Source organism: Vairimorpha ceranae, assembly GCF_000988165.1.
Source record: "Vairimorpha ceranae strain PA08 1199 chromosome Unknown NODE_380, whole genome shotgun sequence".
NCBI lineage: Eukaryota > Fungi > Microsporidia > Nosematidae > Vairimorpha > Vairimorpha ceranae.
Genome location: NW_020169675.1, coordinates 1 through 1391, shown reverse-complemented (window position 1 = coordinate 1391; position 1391 = coordinate 1). Strand labels below are relative to the sequence as shown.

The window sequence follows — 1391 nt, the reverse complement described above, 5'->3', positions numbered from 1 at the left end:
GTCACCAAAGTCTGTAGGGATTGAAAACAAACTTCTGTTTACTGGAGCACTATTATGAACAGACCATTCTAATACTCCACTTTTTTTGCAGTTGATTCTCATTCTGTTATCAACTGCCCATTTAGAAATTTTTCTGATCTTATTTGCAAGATCATTATTGTTATTTCCAAAGACTACAATGTCATCAGCAAACATCAGTCCTGGAACTTTTGTATTTGATTTAGGAATCAGGATACCTTCTATGCCTTCAAATATATCATTAATGAATATATTGAATAGCATTGGAGAACAAGGGCAACCTTGTCTTACTCCTTTTCTGTAGCTATAGCCACTTGATGTTTCACCAGCAATTTTTACTTGCATGGTTGTATTTTTATAGATATCCTTTATCGTATTGATAAGATACTTAGGGATATTAAGTTTTTCTAGCTTTTTGAATAATAAGTCATGACAGACATTATCGTAAGCTTTCTCAAAGTCTATAAAACACAGCACTGTGTTCTGTCCTTTGAATTGTCTTCTTCTTACTATTTCTAGTAAAGAAGTAATCTGATTCATGCATTCTTCACCTTCTCTGAAACCAGCTTGGTATCGAGAGATGATCTCATTTTCCTCGACAAATTGAGTCAATCTGTCATTAATTATCTTGAGATAGATCTTACTAATTGTGTTAATTAAAGAGATACCTCTATAATTATTCAGATCTGTCTCATCGCCTTTCTTATGGAGACATACCATGTTAGCCATGCTCCAATATTCTGGAGTACTATCTCCATTAATGTACTTATTAAATCCACTTAACATGAATTTAAAGTAATTGCTTTCTACTTCATTTATAAGTAGATGTTTGTATAGCTCGGTGGGAATTTCATCCGGCCCAGCAGCTTTGTTATTTCCACATTTCTTTAATGCAGATAGTAATTCTTCTTCTGAGATTTCTGGTGGTATCTCAGTAAGATCTTTTTTATTGTAGATTGATAAATCTACATTGTTTTCTGATGCTAGAGTAGCATAAAAGTTGTTTGCTATTTCTAGCTTTTTATCTTGACAAGTCTGTAGTAGCCCATTGTGATCTCTAAGAGATACTTGATCTAATTTAATAGACCCAGTTCTACTATTCTTCAGCCATTGCCAAAATTCTCTTGATCGATTGCTTTTAAAGAGTTTAACTCCTCTCAAAGCCCAGAGTTTCGATCTATCTTTCCGAATCAACTTCTTAGTCTCTTCTGCCCTTTCTTTGAAATACTCAAATCTTGTTGAGTTAATCTCATTATAGTTCTTCATAACAGCCTTTGCTGCTAGACGTTTTTGTTTGAAGACCTTAACATGTCTCCACCTCATTGGAAGTCCTCTAAGGACTTTTCTTGTTCTGTATATCTTTAAAGATATAC

General features: G+C 33.6%; 1 protein-coding gene across 1 annotated transcript; it reads right to left on the bottom strand.

Moving 5' to 3' along the window:
- On the bottom strand, positions 1 to 1391 carry AAJ76_3800003 (rna-directed dna polymerase from mobile element jockey-like protein; the record flags this gene model as incomplete). The annotated part of the gene is made up of 1 exon (XM_024475384.1): positions 1 to 1391. A coding segment is annotated over one exon (1391 nt), but the record flags the coding sequence as incomplete, so codon positions are not given.